Source organism: Galendromus occidentalis, unplaced genomic scaffold (genome assembly GCF_000255335.2).
Source record: "Galendromus occidentalis unplaced genomic scaffold, Mocc_1.1 scf7180000077509, whole genome shotgun sequence".
Taxonomy (NCBI): domain Eukaryota; kingdom Metazoa; phylum Arthropoda; class Arachnida; order Mesostigmata; family Phytoseiidae; genus Galendromus; species Galendromus occidentalis.
In genome coordinates, this window is record NW_003805497.1 from 48871 (window position 1) to 65827 (window position 16957).

General features: G+C 50.8%; 1 protein-coding gene across 1 annotated transcript; it reads left to right on the forward strand.

Annotated features, from left to right (window-relative positions):
* The first annotated feature begins 12444 nt into the window (after positions 1-12444).
* Positions 12445-16377, forward strand: LOC100907042 (uncharacterized). Its single transcript, XM_003746910.2, has 4 exons — positions 12445-12892; positions 15308-15478; positions 15645-15752; positions 15871-16377. Exons 1-4 carry the CDS (start codon positions 12770-12772, stop codon positions 15940-15942), a joined length of 474 nt encoding a protein of 157 aa, XP_003746958.1. The 5' UTR covers positions 12445-12769; the 3' UTR covers positions 15943-16377.
* Positions 16378-16957: the final 580 nt, after the last annotated feature.

The following is a 16957-nucleotide window of genomic DNA, read 5'->3' on the forward strand; positions in this document are numbered from 1 at the left end:
GTTTCCGGCAGATTTCCTGGTTCGCTTTACATTCATCGGCTTTTTTCTGGGAGTTACAGAAGTATCGAGGACCTCGCTCGTTGCATTTCCCAGTGATTTCCGGATATTCGGCATCTGCGAAAGCGGAGTGCAATACTGTCATAGCGTTAAGATGACTAGAGTCGCCTTGGATAGGAAAGCAGATCGTGTCGGAAGGTCACGCGATCTCGCAAGCTTTCAAGAAGCAAACAGAGGGAGCCTTCTCATACCTAGGCGCTGAATGTAACACCATAAATGTACATGTTGAAGCTCAAATCGACGCGACGCCGGCATGACGTGGTGCCTGACGCGTCACCCTGCAGATCTCACCGTTGTGTACAATGTATCCGAGATCTTGGCAGTCCCATCGGGTCATTTGACAATCTTTCCGTATCTGGGAAGATCGGCACACTTTTTGGTAATTGGCACATCCTTCGTCGTTCTGAGCCCAAACTTTGAGGTTCGCTGAAAGTTTCAGCTGTTGCACATCACATATATCCCGCAACAATTTTGAGCGGCAAAAATCGAGTCCCGGGCGGTGAGAAGCCTCAGCCAATCAGAACTAATTTCGCTCCGCCCAAGCGCAGGGAGTCATCTTTGCTTTCTATCGAATTCAATCTGGTGAACCGATACAAACCCATCACGAGTACAAACATCAAGACACCAACGCTGTTCATAGTGGAGTGACGGAATGGGAAACACTAGAACGGCGAGAAATATTCGAAAGTGATACACGCCCACTCTCTTTCCGTGCGTGGCTCTTCCAAGGATTTTAGTCATCTCAGGTTCTTTTGATAGCATCCGGCACGCGATTATTTTCCATGACTGTGCTGGTGTTCTGGGGCAACCTCCATCAGACAGCAGTGCCGGTTTTTCCCGTCTATCTCTTTCGCCTGATACCGACAACTGGCACCCGATCACGGCCGAAATTCCGACTTGACCAATCAGAAGAAGCTGAGCTATGGAGAAATCTTCGTCTCTCGATCTGGAGGGCGCTTTGAATTAGTGCCCACCGTTTTGTTCAAAGTCCGGCTCTCTCTTGCTTTTCCCGAATCCGAGCTGAGCTCGTCGCTGACTGTCGAGGCGAGAGGACACTGATTAGAAAGGCAAACTGAAGAGTTTGCCGACCAGAGTCGTGAGGTGAACAACTAATTCTCGGAGAATTCTCAGCGCTTTAGGAGAGATTTGTCGGGCTCTGCTCGCTGGTTCGCTACGGGGAATCACTCCGCTCCGGATCATATCATCATATAATTTTCGGCTCGAATCCGGAGAATATTCAGGCTCATTTAACTCCTCTCGATGATCTCTCATTATCACCGGATGCTTAATAGAAGCCGCTCGAGCTAGCCCTGGCTGGAATAGGGGTCAGATGAACCTCCGGTCAATTGGAGCCGCCATAGTTTTTTTCAGATTCGTCTCCCCCCGCAGGAAGAGGGCCGGGAGGCGAACCTTCTCTCTCGCGCCACCCTGTGTGAAAGCTTCGACAAACGAAGTCTAGTTTTGGCTTCAAGTTTAACGTGTGGTTGATTTCAGGGCACGAAAGTTGTTCTTCTTTTTTCTCTTTGATCCTCCAACGACAAGCGTGGCTTGAATTCCTACTCTTCTGAGCGCTATCGCTTGGGGTGCTAGCTTTCGCGGGTTTGTGAACTCTCGCCCTCTTCCGACGATGCGTCCGCGTCGATAGTACTTTGAACCTAAAGTCTGAAGAGCTCTCGCTGCCATCACTGCCATAGCGATAAAGTGATCGATTCCGAATCCTGACTCAGAGAGGCTCGATAATGAATAGAGCTCGGAAGTTCAGGCATTATGCCTTAGATGCCCATATCTGTTTTTTTCGGCATTTTTTGATGTAAAATGCCTGTTTCATTTTTTTCGTGCCTGGAGTGCCTTTCGAGCCTCTGATGGGCCGAATCCCGAGGATTCGGGGGAAACTGAGGGCTTCTTATTGAGAACGGTGATGAGATGAGGTCGGCGAACATAGTTTCCAAAAGCACATCTTGCTCTCGACAGGTTCCGATGCTCCGCCAGAGCGCGCAAAAAAAATTTGTCCTTGTGAAATGCCCGTATCGGATCAGCGTCGATTACTCACCGATGGGAATCCATGTTAGCACATGAAATTCTCACAATACGACACTGATGGACGCTTCGATGCGTCTGTTTCCCTGCCTATAACGCCTATTTTGCCTAGTTTCAGTGCCTTTTGACGTAGAACTACGTCATTATGGACGCTGTCCAAAAAAATGTGACGGATCTGGTTACGGATGCACGAATGGTTTCGGATTGAGGGTTTCGAAATCGCGGGAGGCTTTCCAGGCGACATCTGGCAAGGGAAAACTGTCAGAGAGGCTATTGAATTCCCCGCGACTACGTGTCCAGGAAACTACCTCTGGAACCTTCAAATCACCTCAGTTATTAATAATCATGGAACATTGAAACCAACGTGGTGCGTGATGATGGATTGTGGTACTCAAGGGTGCCGGAGCGAACGATCGCGCATTGCGCCACTGAGTGAGCTGACGATCGTGGTACGGAAGCGGCGGAATATCAGGCATTGTATTGGGGTTGGGGTATCAGCACATCGTCTCCCTCGCAACTCCGGAGGCGAGTCGGATTATCAGGGCGCCCGACACATCTACATTTGCATACGCGCTGCCGCGAGGTCACCTCACGACCGAACTGAATCATTTAGATAATGGAAACCATATAGACAGGATTCGGCTCCAGAACCGTCTCAGATGCTCAAAGCCGGAAAACTGAATCTCAGCCACGGCGAATCCGGACGCAGAATATGATCCGATACAGCCAACGGCTTGCAATATTCGACTTTCCCTTTTCACCGTCGGCTTATACTTTCATCCCTTATTCCCTCATCAGTGAGGACCGAGGAACTTTGGAGGTTTTGAGCAAGGAGCTATATTCCTCATTCGCTGAATGAGAGCTCGGGACTCTCATCCGAATTTGAAACTTACTGCGATAAAATTCATACATCAAATTACGGCTCCGCTCGACTACTCGATCGTTTGGATCGGGACTCATAAAAATAGAAACATATCGTTGAGGACCCGGGACTCTCATGCGGGACCGAACTTCATTGGCTTCATGAGAGTGCGTCCGAACTCCATCCTCCGTGTCGAGACTTGAGATAACAGGAGCATATCGTTGAGGATCCAAGATTTTCACCTGGAATCGAACCTCATCGGCTCCGGAAGAGTGCGGCCAGACTTTATCTCCTGGATCGGGACTTTGTCGGTTGAAACTTATCTATGAGGACCCCAAATCAGAATCCAGGATCGGAATTCATCGCGAAACTATATCTTAAAGCCACACTCCAGCCATCTGAATCTCGATTTCATAATCATAGACTGAAACAATAAATCTTCCCTCGATTTGTTTCATTGACTTCATCGCGATCTCGCGATAAGTCCCCTTGAGCACGTTGACGTAGTTCTACGCAACCCACAGGTTTGGCATCAAGCTAAACCTGCACTGAATTTTTCGAGGGTTTCCAGTGCCTTTCCGCCTGCCATTTCTGAGATTTTCGAGTGCCTGAACTTCGGAGCTCTAATAATGAATGTACGGGCTCAGTACCTAATCACCGAAGCATGGGTCAACTAGGAACGAACGTCTTTCTGGAATGGATTTTTTTGTTGTTGAGCTGTCAACGTTAGTCTGAGAACACCGAGGGAGAAGATCCGCATACAAACTCTAAGAAATTTGAAAGGAAACAAGGCTCTGAAACTCCACCCCACGACATCAAAGGGTCCGTTTGAGCTCTTGTGAGCGGAAGGAGGCAAATAAATCGATCTCGCCCGCGAACGACGAAAAAGAGCTACGGAGCACATACGACGGAGAGGTCTGGCTCCGCGATTCCTCGAAGGCAGGGGACGTATGCTCTTCGAAAATCCCCCTGCGGCTAGGAGACCGCATTGCCTCTTTTACGCAAAGAGCGCAACATGTACTTCCGATCCTTTCCAAAATACCAAATCTTTGACGAGGAGGCTCACGATCATGAGCGCGATCGACTTGAGCCCGGGTCGGATTATGGCAGGTGGCATTTTTCGAACATGTCCCTTATAGATGGATCACCCTTCTCCAGTCGCTGGCCCCCGTGTGAGTTCCCAGGTCCCAGAGAGAGCAACAGTCTCTCCAGCAAGTAATTTTCGTTCCCTTGCCCTCTGCTGCGTTCAAGTTAGTTTTCCTCGAATTTTGAAACCGTCGTCAGCTGGTCTGTAGTGTTACTATCTCCCTGCTTCTATCGTCACGACTTCGTTTTCGATTAGCTCTCATCGTCTCCTGCTTCCATCCGACTATCGTCTACGAGTGTTGTTTACTCGCCCGTCGGCATTTTTTCTGAGGGGTCCCATCGCGTCATCCTGACATCCTGTTCACCTCGGTATTGTCGCACCGTCCCACTGATGCTCCACTGTGAACCGGGGGACTGAAATTAACTTTCCTCAGAGTGGTTCCGATTGGACACAATGACTCCCCTTGGACTCGAAAGGGGGAAGACTCCGAACGAGAATGAATCCAACAGCTTCTGAGACATTTTTAGGAGGAATAATGTCGCTTGAATTTGCAGCACCAGAGAACTGGAATCTCAGCCTGACCGAGCGCTCCACGGATTGAGAATTTATTAGATGTCATCATCAAACGAGATCTATGTTTCCTTCGGAGACAATAGCGGAATTGTGTACAGCTTCAAGTTGCCACAATCTCATCGTCGAAATTTGCTTCCCTCCGTCGGACTCTGTTTTCTTTGTCTCCGTTTGTTTACCTACCCCGAGTTTCTCTCGCCGCATGGCTCGTCGGATGACGGACTTCTTCGCAGCGGCAGCATTGCGATTCGACGCACGACGAGCAATCTTGCAAGCAGTCGGCAGGCGAATGTTTGTATGAGACACGGGAAAGTTGCGAGAGAGGACGGGTTTTGATTTTAAATGAGAATTATCAACTTCTTCGAGCCGCTTTTTTGCACCGCAATCCAATTTGTATTGTTACACCGTCAAGATTTGCCTTCATCGAATTCGGACCCTCTGTCCATGAGTGACCAGTGATTCACAATGGAATGCAGATGTTTGTGCGCCTCTCGTCCCTACCCTTCTGTTTGCTTTGGTCTCTGCATGGAAGCGTCGTACGCTGGCACAGAACTTCCCCCATTGTAAGAATTCCTCCATGTATCGGGTCCTCGATCATGAGCGGGAGTCACAAATCAAGATTATATATTTTTACCCCATGCTTCTCCTGGGAGAGATTCCTCTTTCAACGGTCACTCTACGCTCTTGTCCAGTTGATTCCCATCGAAATCCGAACACCATCTGTTTGTGGCGGATTTCGAGCTTATCAGAGCGTTAGACGGTCCAAGAGAAATGCGGGATTATGAGCGCTGCGACGATCTATGTGCTGCGGATGGAGAGCTTCCGCATACGGGTGTCTCGGAGCTTGTTTGGTATGCACATCGCGCTTCAGTTGGTAGTGCAGCTACTCACCACCTCGGCTCGTGCAATTTCTCTTCGCCTCGCTCTCCCTTCTCCTTCTGCGGGCGGTCGACTGGTCTGGTGTGGTTGTTCGCCGGTTCCCAATCCTCCAACTCGGAATCATTCGATGAAACACGAGGAAATTTCTCTCTGTGCCTGACGGCGCACTTGTTGAAGTTGTTCCTAATGCACGAGGTGCGGACGGGGGTGAGAAAAAAAGCTCTTCAATGTTCTCTCTTGATTGGATAATGTATTCATCTCCAACGCGCCTTCTCCCGAAACACCTGAACCTCGCTTTAGAGGAGATGACACGATCGCGAGTAAAGTTCCATCGGCCTCGATGTGTGTTTGTCGACTTCCGATCCTCGTCGGAGATCCGTGAGTCGATCTCCCTTCAGTAGAGACGGATTCATGGGAACACAAAGGGAACCGGACTCTGAAGCTCAATACCGAAACGCGCCCGAGTCCCCCGGCCGCGGCGTACTCCCTGGAATACCGCGGGCGCACAGATCGATATTCGACCAAATTCAACTTTCTCGCGGCCGCCGCGAGGCGAAAATTTGCGCAGCATACGGAATTTATTCTTCTCCTTCTTATTTTGAGCGAATATTCTGTCGGCATATTCGCTCGAGATCTTTTTGGCGGCATCTAATTGTCTCGTACTGCCGACACAATAGAGACGGGAATCTCCACAGGCTTGCTATCGATGTGAGAACATAAGTTCCAGTGTTCCGCGAGAGAACTCACGTTCACCTGGGCGGGCTTCCTTTTCAAAGCGGCGGGACCCTTACTCTCGGATTAAGGCTTCCTGGTACACTGGGATTCTGATAGCTTCCCCTTGATGTTCAAGCACGCTGACGATCGCAGAGAGCATCGACATGAGAATTTTCTGCATGCTCTGAACGGAATTCATTGGCTCCTGGATACGATTACGACACGAGGACGAGCCCAAATCCTGATTCCGCATGAATACCTCCTAAGAGAAGCGCGTCGAGACTTCTATCAGTCTGCGTGGCTTCACAACATCTAAAATCGTATGACGACCGAATGTTCTCTGCTGAAACTCTTAGAGACTCCGAATAACTCGAAATACAGTGCGCCAGCTCGGGAATGTGGATCCAATTTACCGAGTAATAATCATTCGATTGGTGCACGATGGACATCCGTTCATAGATTCAAAATGTCTATCCCATCCCATCCCGGTCGAAGATCGGCTCCGCAGCCGCGCTTAGATTTTTATTTCGGATACAAAAAATCCGGCGACAAGGAACAGGGTGAGTTCTCCTCGACAATGAAGGCTATCCTATCAGCGGAATCGTCGATCACTCTCTCGATAGACGATGCTGCTATGAATATGAACCATAGAGGTCTGAGCAGAGGAGCCGAAATCGAAGCCTTGAAAGTCTGTGTCGTGATCAGGCCCCGGAGGCGACCCGGCGCTCCGCGTCCCATGAGCAGCACGAGGCCGAAGCCAGAGTTAAGCCGTCCATACGAGTAGAACGACACGACAATGTCGTTGAGGCATCCACGTTCCTGATCCTCAGCAAGCGACGCGGTGCCGACGGAGAATAGAGCATGAATACGACAATAAGGAGGATTGCGCTCTCCCCCGAGAATCCCAAAATGATTAGCCGCTGGCAGTCAGGGCCGTCTGATTCGCAGCTGGGGAACATTCATCGCCCCCGCGATATCTTCCACCGAAAGTGGCTCAAAAACTTCGAAGATTCTGATTTTCATAGGCTCCTCCGTCTCGGCGGAAGTCAAATGTGCTTCGCGGTTCCGCACCACGATTGAGAGATTTGCCCTGCCGCACCGCTCGAGACTGATCGGCTTCGTAAGGCTTGGGTCCGACGAATTTCGCTCCGCTGAGACTTCATGAGATTCATGTCAGCTACCGTGAATACCGTGGTTCCGTCTCTCAAAGTCTCGTCGCTCTGGGCTGAATAGGATTCGACTACGCTTAATGGGGATTTTTTTTATGCGAGCACGATGACATCGCACCATTCCTGCAGCCGAGGGAAAAATAAAGTACTACCTCGGAACATAAGCATCAGCCAGAACGGCAAACGTCAGCTTCGAACTCGAGGCTCAGACAGAGGGAGAAGGCCACGTCCAGAGAGAACATCACTCCATCACATCGCGGAGACTGAGATTTCCCGACGAGTCATGCAGGATGATTTTGTTTTACGGCCTTTATGTTTGTTCGTTGCTGGCGATGATTCGGAGATCCGGCACGCTATCCCGACCAGGGGCATGGGCGTCCTGCCACGTACTCGTGACTACTCACGACATTCGGTCTCGCGAGTGTCTCTGCAGCTTTGTATTTCCAACCCGGGGGAGCTTTATTGGATTACCCTCGACACTCGGATAGTATGGGACACTCGTAGAATGGGACCGATGGGATCGATCTGAGGACGGTGCGGCGATGATTTGAGGCGTTTCGGAAGTGAAGTGATCCAATGTCTGTGTTTGCGCTAATGCGTTCGATATCCCAGTATGGATGAAAGCTGATTCTTTGACGGTTGCTGCACAAGCTCAAGGATCAGGACTTGCAGAGGCTCCGCCAAGGTCGGGCATCTTCCATAGAAGAACCGAGAAGTTGACAGTATCAAACCCTGGGATTCATGCCGCTCTCGGGGGTTAGGGTGGGGGGAACGAGAGTTCCCCCTCTCGATCGAGCATTGGCGAAACGGGAATTGGAACGGCTCTTGCCGTGCGCAGTCGCACTCTCGGGCCAGCATCGGTGGATTGGAATTGACACGAAAACTACATCGGTCTGCAGTGATGTCTCACCACGCACCGGCGGTACACCGAACGGGTCCCAGTGGATAAGTCGGGCGCCCTGATTCAATCGTTCGCGTCCGTCTGAGATATGCATTTTGGTTTCGTTCCTCTCGACGTGACTCTGATTTGTTCCTTGTGTCTCCTGTGCTCAACCTGCTCCGGCTCGTGTCGAGCGTCCAAGTTCATTTTCGGAGGGGGCTTACCCTTCGCCGAGGAAGCAGTCTTAATTCACAAAATCGGCTTCTCTCGGAATCCGTACCAAGAACGATTTTACGACAAGAACACCGACTGCATATGCTGGGATATACCCTGCATCAGACGTCAGTCCGAGTATTGCTTGCTGCCGAATTCCACCGACGACGAGTTCACCCAAACTTGGAGGTCGTACGAAGAGGTGAATCCCTATGAGAAACATATCGGAGTCATTCTCATCATCGATCAGACTCACGTCTCGGATCTCAGAGCTCGATTGGAGCTCTTGGTGGGTACGTGCTATCCCTTCCTGGCTGTCTTCTGTTCGGTTCGAGGAGAAATGAGGATGCACCCCTGGCTGCGGAATTGTTGCGACGCTCTTGTCGTCACGGATAAACGCATTAATTTGAATGAGACTCTCATCATATTTCGTGACACCTCCAGCGAAAACGAGGAGCTCACAATCTTCAGCCTTGCCCCCAGCCAATACGTATGCAATAAGTGCGGGCTCGCCGGAAAACTCCAACAAGCTGAGCTCGCCGATCCACTGGCCTATGCGCTCCGTCGGAGGGACCCAAGGCAGAAGGAGCTCTCGATCGTGGTTCGCCACCGGAGCCCGTACCTGACACTTCAAGACACCAATCAATCGCTACGGGTGCGAGTTACCGGAGGCTTTGAAGACGTTATGCTGCGGCATATCAGCGCCGCGATGAATTTCACGTATTTTTACATCGGAAACCGGACCAACATCACGACCGGAGGCACAGTGAACAGAAACGGGACCTTTAACGGAATGCTTGATTTTCTCCTGAAACGAACAGCTGTCATGTCATTCAGTAATCAGAAACCGATTCCGGAGGGGCTCCCTCTATTCTCGGAGAGTTTCTGCTACGATATCAATTCTGTGCCTTTCGCGTCACGCATAGACACCAAGCCGGTCACCATCAGCACCGTCTTCGATTCCATCGGCCTGAAACTCATGTTCCTGTTGGTTGCTTCTGCGATTTTACTCAGTTTCGTGAGCTTCCTGATTTTGGGTGCGGGGAGTTTCCTGAAGTTCCTCACCCTGGTCTGGTTCTACATGAGTCGTCTTTTCCATCCCTGGTGCACGTTGGCCATGACCTGCTCGTCCCGAGTCCCGTCGCAGATCAAAGCGCTCCTGGTGCTTTGGTCCCTCATGGCGCTAACTTTCACATCCATGTTCAACGGAGTCTGGGTCACTTTCACGACGCTGACTCCCTTCAAGGACGCGATCGATCGAGTTTCGGACCTTCTCGCCTACCTCAGCGAGCACAACACCAGTTGTTACATGTCTAAAGGAATGCAGGAATCTGAGAGTACCTTCGGCTCAGAGGCCAAACCTCTCTTCGATCATTCGGTCGTCATGAATGGTAGTGCGGCGGCGGTCATCGGGAAGCTCAGGAGGGGCGAATACAAGGACTTCTGGCTTTTCGAATCAACGTTCCTCATCTACGAGCTCAATCGCTTCGACCGCAATCGGAGCGTCCATGTCAGCTCGGAGTCCGTCCTTATTATGCCTCAATGCTGGTTCTTCCAGAAGAATTGCGCTTTCGAGAGGCCAATCTCTGCTTTCCTGAGTTACTATTTCGAATCGGGGCTGCACCATCAGTTGAAAGAGAGGTTCAATATCTTGGATTTGCCGCCGCATATCCCAGATAATACGTTTAAACCGTTGGAATTACCCCAACTTTCGGGACTCATGGTCTTCATGGCCGTGACACCCGGGCTAATCATAGTCGTTGCTCTCATTGAATACGTAATGGGACTGAGAAAAAAATCGAAGCCCGAAATCACAGACCCAGAGTGTCGATCTCTCTCCTCGCCGCTGCCAAACGGGAAATGTATCCCTCACACGCCATCGAAGATGAGACGCTCAGTCGATTCAGCACTTGGACGTCTATACGGCTGCCGACGCGCTCAGAGTAAGATGATCATCTTCCCACTCATTCGGCACAAATCTTGAGGAATTTCCTGGTGGATCGATCGAGTTCCAAGGTAGAAAAGGACGCAACGGGAAAAACGGATTCGTCGGTAGTCAGTCAGAGGGGCCACCAAGCATCGATGCCTAGGTACTAGGTAGGTATTCCGGAACGGGATCTCGATCGAATAAAAAAAATCAAAGGATCTGTAGGACTCTGCAGCCCGGTCCAGCATTGGAGGGAGATATGGAGTTTTCAGCGGATTTCCTTGTGAGAGGTTTCGGAGCTCCATGAATCAATTGTAAGTCTCACAAGTCAGCGGCAAGAATGGGTGGACAAGGAAGCGTTCCAAGTCTCTCCCGAAAGACTTTCGAAGAAGCTTCCCCAGAGACTCATCAGGATGTCCCATCGGTAAGCCGTCCTATTATTCGCCAGACAGTGAAATATCGATAGGTCTCCTATGGGGACTCGGTCGATTCTAAGGAAGAAATAATCCTAGTCTCTCATCTGAGTGAGCTTGGCGACTTCCGGAGCATCGATGAGCGATTGCGCGCCGATCCGCGGCATCACTAAGCCGCTGAGCTCTGCCACCACCATGAAAATTGACCCCTGGGCGCGGTAGGGGCCCCGGACAGTCTTGCATAGAACCCAGTATTGAGCTTGATAGAAACTCGAGTCGACAAGCGAGCCATCACTCATCCCGATGTCTGTGGAACAATGAGCATGTGTAAGTTCGGAATATGAACTTTTCGACTCTATTCCTGTTCCATCTGGTCACAGTCTCGAAGGGTCTGTCTCCCGATCTGACCGCTGCGCTGTCGGAATCTCCATCTGTCAGCATGCTCCTCTCTCGACAAATAAGAAAGTGGAAAGTCTGGAGCTGAGAATGCAGATTAGGCGCACGAACGGGATAAGATCATTCAAGGTACAAGTCCTGCGCTCAAGTTGTCGAGAAACTGCTCCTGAGACCTCTCCGATCATTCTCAATGTGGACGGTCTTTGCTTGATGCTAATCCCGTTCGAGCGAATCGGGAAGATCCTCCTGCCCGCTATGAATTCCGGAAATCGACCTCCGTCCACCATACGGAGTCCCGATCCGGTAGTCGATTCAGGCGATTCGGTTGCATGATCTCAACTTCCACGATTCCCCTATTCGTATCAGCTAGATTTTTCAGAGTTCGTCCGCGGGCTGAACCCGCTAATGGATCGTTGCCGCTTGCGAGGAGCAAATTCACGCAACCCGTGCATATCATGTCTCTACCTACCACAGAAGCGTGCCCAACCGAATTACCTGCGGATATTTAGCCGCTATCCGCCGGTATGAAATCTGTCTCTAGATTCCTAGAGGCCACGCTCCGCGCTAGAGAATACCCTCGGTCGGGCCGGAAGAGCGACTGGGGTCGCCCAAGTCCTGCTTCCTACCGCATCCCTTGCACCTAGATTTCGACTCATTCATCTACATCTAGACCGTGTGAGCAGCACTCTCGTGGCTAACCCAGCGGACAGACTCGACGTTCGGCGATTCATCTCGCATCAAATAAGGATCGAAAAGTGGTAACTTCAGGCCACAATGGCGTCTGCAGATATCATAGCGATGGCCGCGGCGAGAAAGAAATGCCTCGGGGTGCATTACCCAGGATGAGAACCGTGCCAGCCAGCTCCAGCCAGTATTGTCAGCTTCCCGAGAACCGAAATCTCCAGAGTGAATATGATTTCCGCCGACGCGACGGAACTTCTGTCGGCATACCTGGCGGAATCCCCAGCGCGACTGTCCAACAACGTCAGAAAGGGCTCCTCTCCTTGAGCGGAACGAACGGGCGACGACAGGTGGCGGGTTCCGTCATCTGTGTCCAACAACGCCCTCCGGTCCTTCTTAGTTAGCAAGCGCCGCCTTCGTTGGTGGCACTCCAAGAAATCAACTGTTGCTTGCTGGCTACTCATTCGTGCCGTCGCCATCCATCCTCTGACTGCTGTGACCACAGAATCTCTCCGTTGTCGCCGGTCTCGCCGCCACCTCTGGCGCTGCCCGAGAGCCTGATCGCTCGGGGCCCTGCTCTTCTCTCTAAAGACAGTCTCCCACTCTCGTCCTAGTTTGAAGACCCTGCGGCTTCTCCGAGGCCATTGCCGTCGTCTCAAAGACCTTTCCGCAGGAGACAGCACCACTTGTTTCGACCGAACTTCGAGTGAGCCAGGGCGTGCGGTGCTGTGTGTATGAATATCCGTGTGTGTGCGGCCGTGATCGTCCGCGAGAAGAACACTCAGACGAGCCGCCACCATTCGATTAAGCGAGCGGTTTTCGTGCGTAGTTAGCGCACGTTTCGGTGGATCGGAATATCGGGATTTTACTGCCTCCTGTACAGAATGCAGACCAGAGCGCAAGTGACGACCACCACAACTGTGACAGGAACCACGTCTAGCGGCTTCCTGAGTCTCAACACCGGATACCTCCGCACCATAAACGGCTGGCTGAAGATCGCTCAGCTGGTGGGTACCTATTCGGAAAAGTCAAAAAAACTCTTGCAGTTCTGAGTCAGTTGCGAATCTGCCGCGTAGACCCGAACGGGCTTCGCACAGCTGTTCGGAGCTTCTCCATTCGCTCCCGAATTTCGGGCGACCGATGAAGTCTCCGCACGAGAAATCGTGGCATTCTGTTTGAGATGATTCAAACTTATGTAATTTCGTAAAATTCGATGTTGCTTCCCGCGGAGCGTCTACCGAGTCAGTCGGGACGAGATGCTCACCCTGTCATGAACGCGAGCATAGGCGCTAGAGATGAATTATCGCTTTTGGACCGAAATGAAGCGCCATATAATTCAGATGAACCTTGGTTCGGAAGATGCGCGGCGACTGCCATGGGCTCATGCTCCACATATCGTTCGATCGAGGCCGAGTGCGATATCTGATGAGTTATTCCTGCGGCATCACTGTCGTGTCGACGTCGGCTGTTGTCGAAGTCTCACAGATAGAAGTAATCTTTGTCCCTGGCTTGAGATGAACTTGCCTACCTATGGGGTCCGAGGAAACCCTGCGAACCATTTAGCCCGCGTCGAGACCGCAATGAGCCGGAAGAGAGCAACCTGTAAGAATCGAGAACTGGGACGCAGACTCGAGGTATTTTCCGGCCTCCTCGTTTTTCTACGGCTCCTCCATATACCAGAAAAACGCTCCGGATCCGATACTCAGCCGTGCGGTGGCTGATCGGGAATGTCAGAGAAAGGAGAAGAAGGATGTGAGTCACCGATTACGAATGTCTGCGAGCATCAAGTAAATCCCGAAGTCTCTCGAAGGGTGAAAAAAATCCGTTCCGCGTAGGAGACAAGTAAGATCCTCCCGAGCGAGGCTCGGCAGAATTCTGCGGACGAAATTATTTTCGGAAAAAATTGAGAATAAAATTCTCTCGCCTTAGCGGAGTTATACTGAAGCCGGTTCTGACTCAGAAAGTTAGGAACTCGCCCGAATGAAAACTCATCCCACTCGGAGCTCAGACGGTGTCCAGAGGACAGGAACTCGATTTTCGATCCCTTTCTGAATTCTATGAAAACTTCAACCAGCCTGCGGACCGACTTGTCAATACTATGCGTCATGTGGCATTGAAGTCGTATTCGCGTGAGTAGGCGATATTCGTTCGCACTGCGGGTGTCGTTCGTGGCTGCTGTTCCGCGGACAACCAGTTGTCGAAAAGCTGCCTGTCCGACCGCAGAGTCGCGCAGCGGAGTGCTCTTGGGAGAAAATTCAATAGAAATCACTCGAGCATCGAATGTCCCGTCGTGGGACCAGCGCACAGATTCCATCATCAAGGTCGGCCATGATCTCCAAGGATACGCCCGTGTTACCGAATCGGAACGGATGCTCTATCGGAGCGATGAGAGCCATCGAACTCTTGATCTCCTTCAGAAATAAATTCAGAAATCATTGATGGCAGAGAGGACCGAAAAGGCTGTGACAAGCGTAAGCGGTTTCCCGACCTCAAGACACTCCTTGGCCCATTGCTCGAACAACTCGATTCATCCGCCATCAGTTCGCCTTCGAATTTCTGCGAATGGCTGTTTCCATTATAAACGATGAAGCTTGATGCATTGTCTCACGACCGGACGCGCGTCCAGCTGGGAAAAAAGTCGTATTTGCCGAATCCTGTCCGCGCCTATCACCACGAGCACGAGGACACGTCCCAGATCACAACGAGATTTCATTTCCGTAAAAAAAAACGGGGGTCAACAACATCCATGTGCTCGAGAATCCGAGCCAATAGCTCCATACTTCGGATGACCTTCATGTCTCCTGAGAACACACCGTTGGAAGAGCACCAGTCCCTCCTGGATCATAGCCAATACTTTGCCCCCGCCGAGCACGAGTGGGAGGTTCTTCGGCCAATGAAGGACGCTTCCCACCGTATTGATGAGTCAAGTCATCATAAATATCCTGCAGGACCCTGACTCGGAATCAAAGAATCTCTAAGAAAGTCGAACGATGCAAGGCTGTCGACTCCTGCTAGTCGTTGGTATAAGTCAGCGCACTCTCTGAAGCCGAATCGGTCCCACCCTGTCGACGGGCTCTCATAGCACATGCTCTGCTCGGTGCTTACGCTTCGAAGAGCAAGCGTCGACTATGGAGGTCGCGCTTATTGTCGATTATCTCCGCGTGCCTCGAGATGGAATTCCAGCGAGAGGATCAAACGATCCGATCAGGAATCTCCTCCGCTGATCTATCAACCTCCGACAGTGAAATAAGGATTTTAAATAATGATACGATCGCGGCAGATCGAGGAAATATATGGATGAGTTCTTCGCAAATTCATGGGGTAGCTACCGTTCTTCGGTCTCGACTCCGTTCCGTCATTCGTTTTCTGAGCACTGCCTTGCAATCACAAGCCTCTAACGTTTTTTTCTTCTCATTCAACAGTTCGTGGGACTCTTAGTTCTCTTGCTCCTCGTCTGGTGGGAGCATACAGCAGTTTTCACCTGGTCTCATTTCCTTCAATTGACATCATTCTGTTTTCTCATTGTTACTGGCCTCATGCTGGGCTCGTGTGTAGCATCTCTATCTGGGATGACGCTGCTCACCACACTATTTGTGAGTATTCATCGAGAAAAAGTTCTCGCATGCGAATCGCCAGCATTTCCGAGGACTGCGAACCTTCCGAACCCGCATTGATTCATCCATCGAATCCTTCATGATCGCAAGTCTCAATCAGATCGAAATGTTTTCCTGATCTAATTGATTAATACTTCTATCACAGTACTTGAATTACCACATTCTGGGCTTCGTCTTCTACCTCTGCGGGGGCCTGGCTGTAGTTGTTGAGGCACCGAACATCAGGGGGAGCACCAGGGCCATCGTAGCAGGGGTGAGTTATTGGATGTCTTCTCGGAATCCGCGTTGGCAGACCCGACTCATCGCTTATCGTGCGCATTCATAGCTCCCCATAATCTCATGAGCAAGCATCACAATTTTCCTCCTTGCAGGTACTTGGTCTCTTGAACGCCGCGTTTTACGCAATCGATGCCTTGTTCGCCTTCAAAGGTCGATTGAATTGACAGGGAGTGGGATTTCACTCCATTCTCATTCTGCTACGAGCCGGAAGCGATGTCGAGGAACAATACCTTGACAGTCGCAGATGAACATGTAAATTCGAATCTGCCAATATGTGGGTCACATTTCACGTGAAAGGCTCCGCTCAGATTGGCAATTCTGGGAGGGGAGAAGGGACGGGACCAGCGATAGTCTCCAATTTCCATCACAGTGAGGGGAGCTCAGCCCTCGTGCCTAAAGACCATCGGCGATAAACGTCCGAATGTCTCCATGTGAATCTCTCGCACACTGGAGGACGATTCTAGTCAGTTGGTGGGCGAGCCAGGGTCTAAATTTCCTATTCGTAGACGAGCTTCCGCAAGCTCATTTTCTGAATCTGGTCGCAGTGTCGAAGCAGTACAAGCGGAAACGATTCCGTCATATGTCTTGCGACTGTCAACAAGTCCATTGCAGAGTCTCTTTCGTTCCAAATAAATGAAGAGCTTTTCTCAGATCAATGAATCCTCATTTCCGGTCCCATTCCGAACAGTGGCAAAAGCGATAAACGCTACACCTATGCTCCTCGAGATCCTACACGAGCGGTGCTCTAGGCGTTCTCCGAGATAGTCCGGATCCGACGCTTCGTCAACTTTCAAAATTCACTTCGTCAACATCCCTCTCTGCACTGGAAGTCGATCGACCGCAACGGAATACGGTTTGCATCACAGATTCGCTAGATAGGTGATATTTAGACGGCAATAGGTGTGGCGCGAAGATGATTTCCGAGGCGGGGATAATTATCTAAAATTTTTCCCGAGGGCAAGATCCTAGATCCCGGCAGTCTTGCGCATATTGGCGTCCTCGGTGATTAATGAAAATCTTGAGATTGAACAAGGTCGATATGAATGTGGATCATTCCACCGTATTTATTGTGCTCGATGTAGCCTACGGCTCCTCCGTCGCTATCTCTCGTCCCGAAGCAACCGCATGGGAATCTCTTAAGTTATCACTTATCTTATCTAATTATATCACAGATTACGG